This window comes from Osmia bicornis, unplaced genomic scaffold, assembly GCF_907164935.1.
Source record: "Osmia bicornis bicornis unplaced genomic scaffold, iOsmBic2.1, whole genome shotgun sequence".
In the NCBI taxonomy this organism is placed as follows: domain Eukaryota; kingdom Metazoa; phylum Arthropoda; class Insecta; order Hymenoptera; family Megachilidae; genus Osmia; species Osmia bicornis.
Window position 1 is genome coordinate 33,478 of NW_025791102.1, and position 6,839 is coordinate 40,316.

The 6,839-nt window shown below is 53.9% G+C and overlaps 1 protein-coding gene across 1 annotated transcript; it reads right to left on the reverse strand.

Annotated features, from left to right (window-relative positions):
* Positions 1-3,044: 3,044 nt before the first annotated feature.
* LOC114881471 lies at positions 3,045-4,468 on the reverse strand. Its single transcript, XM_046289460.1, has 3 exons — positions 4,458-4,468; positions 4,219-4,392; positions 3,045-4,104 (listed from the first exon to the last, which is right to left on the reverse strand). The coding sequence occupies exons 1-3, from the start codon at positions 4,466-4,468 to the stop codon at positions 3,045-3,047; spliced, it is 1,245 nt and encodes a 414-aa protein (XP_046145416.1).
* Positions 4,469-6,839: the final 2,371 nt, after the last annotated feature.

The window sequence follows — 6,839 nt, forward strand, 5'->3', positions numbered from 1 at the left end:
CCGGCGCGGCCTTTGCAGTGTTTCCGCTGCCTCGAAAAAGTCCATGTGAGGCAGCGGTGCACGTGCGTGGTGGATCGGTCCGATCGCTGCTATGTTTGCGGCGAGTCGGGCCATAAGGCCGCCACATGCAGCGCCTCCCCGCGGTGCCCCTTGTGCACCGACTTGGGGCGAAACGCGGGGCACCGGTTGGGGGCGAAGTCGTGCGCCCCCAAGTCCCGGAGGCCCAATAAGGAGAAGGGCGCCTGTTTGCGTGTTTAGCGTGGTCAGCGAGTTCAGAAATAACACACACCTGCGTAACGATAACAATAAATATATTTAACAAAAACAGAAAGTATACAAGTGTAAAGCGTGGTCTAAACAATGCAACTAATTTTACTCACAATTACGAAACTGCGTGGACTGGATACAATCCAAAATAAAGCGCGGGCTGAAAAGATCTGCGTCGCGTGTTCGAAAACTATGGACTTGTACAGGATTAGCGTGGACAGAAAAGCACGTGTTCTCACACCAAGCGATCGTACAAGAAGAACAAGAATCGATCATGGCGTCGATCGTGCCGGTTCCGCGTGAAGAGGGGACCGCGTGGACAAAGTGGGCCCGAGAGGTGCTGCCGCTATCGGTAACGACGCACCAACGAAGTATTTTCGTTGCCATCTTCGCCGTTCGGCGTAGAATTGGGGAATTTCGCCAACATTTCCCCCCGGCCATCAGCGACTGGTCGATGATGTGGTCTGCGTGTCCGAGCTGTCCTGCGAGGGCTGATGAAGAATGGCCAGCTTGGCGATGGGCCGCGTGAGCGTCGTGGTGGCCGTCTTGAGTTCGACGACTCTGGTCAATCCGTCCTTGCCTGGTAGGAGTTTGAGAACCCGTGCCATGGGCCATTTCCCTGGGGGCAAGCGTTCATCAGTAATAAGAACAAAGGTGCCTACCTTGATCTCATTTGATGGATGGTGCCACTTCGAGATTGCCTGGAGTCGTTGAAGGTACTGCGTGGACCAGAGTCTCCAAAATTGTTGGAGGCGCTGTTGTAGAAATTGCCATTTTGACAAGCGATTGACTGCAACTTCTAGAAGCGTGGGCTCTGGCACTGCGTTGATCTGCGTTCCAATCAGGAAATGTCCTGGTGAGAGGGCTGCGAGGTCGTCTGGATCGTCGCTGAGTGGTTCCAGTGGCCGCGAGTTGAGGATCGCTTCTATCTGTGTGAGCAACGTTACTGATTCCTCGTACGTCAGTAGAGCGTCCCCAATCGTCCTCTTGAGGTAAAACTTGAGAGATTTCACAACCGCTTCCCACTTTCCACCCATGTGAGGGGCGGCAGGAGGGTTGAAATGCCACTGAGTTCCGTCCTCAGCGAGCAGTGCTGCGATGTCCTGATTTTCCTGCGTGCTCTGCGTGAACTGCTTCTTTAATTGCGTGTCTGCTCCTTGGAAGTTGGTGCCGCAGTCTGAATAGAGAGCGGCTGCGATGCCTCGTCTTGAGGTAAATCTGCGGTATGCTGCGATGAAAGCGTCTGTCGAGTAGTCAGAAACAACTTCCAAGTGCACGGCGGATGTTGCGAAGCACACAAATACGCAAATCCACCCTTTCTGCGTCTTGGCTCCTCTTCCCTTCCAAGTTTTCAGCGTGAGCGGTCCTGCGTAGTCCACCCCTGTGTGGGTGAACGGGCGTGATGGAGTGACTCGACAAAGAGGTAGTTGGCCCATCAATTGATGGGCACGGATCCCCCTCTGCCGAGCACACTTCACACACCGCAGGATATGCGTTTTTACTGGAGCTCGTCCACCGATGATCCAGTAGCGTTGTCTGAGAAAGGCAAGAGTGGATTGCGTACCTCCGTGCATGGTCTGATGATGAGCGTGGTCGATGAGAAGCGTTGACAGTCTCGAATCACGAGGCAAAATTACCGGGTGTTTGCCCTCGTGCGAAAGTTCTGAATGTTGGAGGCGCCCGCCTACCCTGGCGATTCCCTGATGGTCGAGGTAAGCCGTGAGCCTCGTGAAAGGATGCGTAGACGGAAGCGTTGTTCCCTTTGCGAGTGCAGCGAGTTCGTCTTTGAAGAACGTAGACTGCGTGGCCTGAATCCAGTCAATTCTGGCCCTTTCCATATCAGCTGCGGTGATGAGAAGCGTGGGCGAAGCATCTTGTCGTTTGAACAGCTTGTCCACGAATTTGAGGCAGAGGGCGGTGATTCTGCGTAATCTGTTAAAGGAAGAATATTTATAGATTAACTCCCATGAATATTCTTTTACTGCGTTTGCCGTGTGGAGTGCGACGACAGCACGAGCTTCTGGGGCGCCCAACTCGTCTGCATCGACACTGGTCTGCTTGGGCCACGCGTTCTGCGTTTGCGTGAGCCACGGTGGTCCCGTCCACCAAAGCGAGTGCTGCTGTAGCTGATCTGTCGTCATGCCTCTTGACGCGCAGTCAGCCGGATTCGATGATCCTGGTACATGCCTCCAGTGAAAGTTCTGCGTGATCTCCTGGATTTGGATTACCCTGTTGCGTACGTAATCCTTCCATTTGGAGGGGTGCGTCTTGATCCAAGCCAGCGTAACTTCTGAGTCCGTCCACATAAATGTCTGAGAAACGGACATGTTCAAAGTAGCGTGAACATGCCGCATCAGTTTCGAGAGTAGCAGCGCTGCTGTGAGTTCCAACCTCAGGATGGTCAGACGTTTGAGTGGTGTCACTCGCGTTTTCGAGGAGATGAGAGAAGTGTGGGTACCCGTGGACGGTGCGTGGACAACAAGATAGACGACTGCTGCCATTGCGAGGACAGAAGCATCTGAGAAACCATGTAGATCAACTGTTGACGTGGTCAATGTGTTGAACCATCGTGGAATGGATAGCCTGGCCAGGCACGTTAAATCTTCTCTGATGCTGAGCCAGCGATTTGTAATTGAGAGAGGCAGCAAGTCGTCCCAGCCGAGTTCCTGTAACCAGAGCTCTTGAATGAGAATTTTGGCTCTAATAACTACAGGTGCAACAAAACCGAGAGGATCAAATAGTTGTGCTACTTCTGAGAGGACGAGGCGTTTCGTGAACTACGTGCGTTGAGTAGCTGATATGGTTGCGAAATTGAATGCGTCTTCATGCGGTGTCCATTTGATTCCGAGAATCTTGGTTTCGCAGTCGTCAAACGAAATTGATGCGTTGTTCTGATTATCTGCGAGGGCTTCAAGCAACGACTTGCTGGTAGAGTGCCATTTTGCCAACGGAAATCCACCCGCTTGGCAAAGTTGCGTCAGCTGACTTGCAACATCCTGTAGATGGTCAGCGGTGTCTGCGCCACCAAAAATGTCGTCAACGTACCTGCCATTTTTGATGGGTTCGACGGCAAGGGGAAATTTCCACCCTTCGTCGTCAGCAAGTTGCAAGAGCGTTCTCACGGCTAGGTACGGTGCAGCTTTCGTTCCGTACGTGACCGTGGTCAGCTGGTACTGCGTTTCCTGTTGAGTTTCATCAAGCCAGAGTATCTGCTGCAAGCTCCAGTCCTCCGGATGCACCTTGATTTGGCGATACATCTTCGTGATGTCGGTTGCAAACAGATGTTTGAATCTGCGTATCCAGATGAGCAGATCTGCGATGTTCAGCATAAGGTTCGGACCTGTGTGGAGAAGATCATTTAATGCGTGTCCTGAAGAAGTTGGGCTGGAGCCATTGAACACCACTCGCAAGGCGGTGGTCGTGCTGCCCAACTTGAGAACGCCATGGTGCGGAAGAAAGTACTGAAACGGACTGATTATTGAGTCATTGTTCAGTCTTACCATGTGGCCAAGCTGCTCATATTCGAGCATGAACTTGGTGTACAGCTGTTTGTACTGAGCGTCCTTGCTGAATCTTCGGAGTGTCCTCTGAAGACAATGGTGCGCCGTCTGGTATGAATTGCCAAGTGCTCGTGGATGAAGCTTGAGCGGCAATCGCACGATGTATCTTCCAGAGGAGTCTCGCGAATGCGTGGTCTGGAAATGATCTTCGCACTCTTGCTCTTCTTGTGTGAGCAAGGGTGCCGTGTCCTGTGGTGGCTCTTCCTGCGTCCAGAAGCGGCTGAGTAACTCACCCAACTGGCAATCGGTGTTACTGACCGTCACCTGATGAGAGGTCCTGCGAATGGTCTGAATGCCCTCGAGGGGCCCGATTACGAGCCAACCGAAGATCGAAAGTTGAGCGATCAACGGTGTTGAAGCGTTCCGGATGATGTTTGGCTTGATGACTTGCCCGTATGCGTCGGCTCCGAGAATAATGTCCACCGGTCTGGAGACGAGAAATTGCGGATCTGCTAGATTCAATTTCTCCAGATGCGATGGCAGCGTTGGACGAGCTGGTGGTTCGGATGGTAAGCAAGTGGTCACCTTCGTCAGCACGTGTGCTGGAATGGTGACTGAGAGTGGTCTGTAAATTGAATGGAGGGTAATATTGACCACTCCATTCGTCTGCGAGGTCCTTGCTCCACCAACTCCGTGGACATCCAATGAGGAGCGTTGTCTTCTGAGTCTGAGCTGCGTTACTAATGACTCTGAAATCAACGAGACTTCAGAGCCTGAATCAATGAGTATTCTTACTTGCTGCACTGCGAGGTCAGTGTGCACTCTTGCGAGTGCCGTTGCTAAAAGCGTGGTCCGTGGTCTGCGTGTACTGGTTGCGTGGGCTGAACGATTTCTGTGTGCGTGGGCTGCGATGGCTGCGGGTGCGTTGACGACTGCACCGTCACTTCAATGCGTGGTCGTTGAGGTGGTTGGCGTGGTTTGCGTGGAGGCTGCTGGAGCTGGCGTGGGCATGGTCTGCGCTGCTGCTGCTGGAAGGCCTGGTACCAGCACCTTGCTGATATCAGCACCATGCAGCATGGTATGGTGAATCTCCTCACAAATCTTGCATCGTTGTCGTGTGCGGCAGCTGCGCAGGTTATGGTGGCCGAGACAGTTCACGCAAAGTGCGTGGGCCTTGACCACGTTGGCGCGGTCGTGCGGGGTCAGTGCTCTGAACGGTGGGCACGCTGACAGAAAGTGATCTTTCTGGCAGAAAGCGCACGGATAGAGTGCGGACTGCGTGGACCTGGCGATGGCTGCGGGTGCTGCGTGGGCTGACTGAGCGGGTCGAGCGCTTCCTGCGTGGACGGCTGCTCTCGCTGGCGCGGAGCGTTGCTGCGAAGACTGCGTGGTCCTTGCGGGTGCTGTAGGCGTGGGCGGAGTAGCACGAGCGGTGTTGAGCTGCTCTAATTGCTCAAGAGTGCGTGCGCGGGCGAGTAGGAAGCTAGTCAGTTCCTCCAGCGTAGGATATTCCTTTTTCGTGGCCAGCGAGGACTCCCAGTGCTCGCGCGTGTCCGCGTCGAGCAGTCTGACGAGGATGGTGAGCAGGAAACAGTTATGGGCATCCTCCAACCAGAACGACCGTAGCGCTTGCTGCGTCTCCTGGATGATATTCACCATCTTCAGGAGCGAGGCCGCCTTGCGCATTTTCATCGGCTTGAGGTTGGCAAGCCGGTCCATGTGCGACTGCACGTTTAGCCGCTTATTGTCATAGCGGCCGTCGAGCAGTTGCCACGCCTGCTCCAGGGCGCCATCGGTGGTAGGAAGGTGGCTAATCAAATTAGCCGCGTGGCCAGTAACAGCTCCCTTTAAGTATAAAAACTTATCGTGTGCGGCGAGGTCAGCGCGTTCGCTGATAACAGAAGCGAAATGGGCCTTGAATTCTGCCCATTTGCTGTAGTCCCCTTCGAACTTCGGGAGCGCGATCTCGGGGAGGCGTGATCGGCTTGCCGAGGACTGCGTGGGCGCGTTGGTCGTCGAGGCCGTCGTGGTCTGCGTGGGCTGTGTGGTCTGCTTTATTTTCCGCTCAAGCTGCGCCAGCAACTTGCGAGCCGAAAGTACCACGCGCGCTTCATTGGAAGCCACCTTTTCCTTAAAATAGGCGTGGTCGAGCTGCGTGGACGGCCAAACCTTCGAGAGGGCAACGTGTTCGCGCTGGAATTCACCATGAATCTCCAGAATCGTGTCCCTCATGAGCTCCGGTTCTTCTGGCGCGACGTCTGCGGGGGCCTTGTTGAGGGTCACCTGCAGATCCTCCACCATGGCCAGGAGGGTGTCAAGACGCTCCTCGTGGACACGGGAGCGCACCTGGAGCTCCGCTGTGAGGCGCGTGGGCGAGCGTGTGCGCGTGGTCTGCGAGGTCTCTTCAGGAACCTGAAGCGTGGTCGGCGAGCGTGGACGAGCGGCCTGCGATGGCTGCGTGGTCGTTTCCGTTGCGTGGTCTGCGTCGAGCTCTGACGCCATCATGGCCGCCGGCGTCTCTTCCGGTTTTGAAACCGGGGAGGGATCGCGCAATTTAGGCATTTTACTAAAAAGTGTCACTAAGTACTTTTAAAATGCACTGAAAATCACCCTCGTCACCTGAACGGCACAGTCACTGCTTAATCGTGTTCCGCGCACACAAAGTGAGTCACTTAGTTCACGTGAAGCGCGGTCACTACGCGTAATGGCGGCGAAAACCGTTAAGCGTCACTACGCGAACCGTTACACAAGCCAGGTGTGTTTATCCGGCTCGAAGGACCAAAATGTTTGCGTGTTTAGCGTGGTCAGCGAGTTCAGAAATAACACACACCTGCGTAACGATAACAATAAATATATTTAACAAAAACAGAAAGTATACAAGTGTAAAGCGTGGTCTAAACAATGCAACTAATTTCACTCACAATTACGAAACTGCGTGGACTGGATACAATGCAAAATAAAGCGCGGGCTGAAAAGATCTGCGTCGCGTGTTCGAAAACTATGGACTTGTACAGGATTAGCGTGGACAGAAAAGCACGTGTTCTCACACCAAGCGATCGTACAAGAAGAACA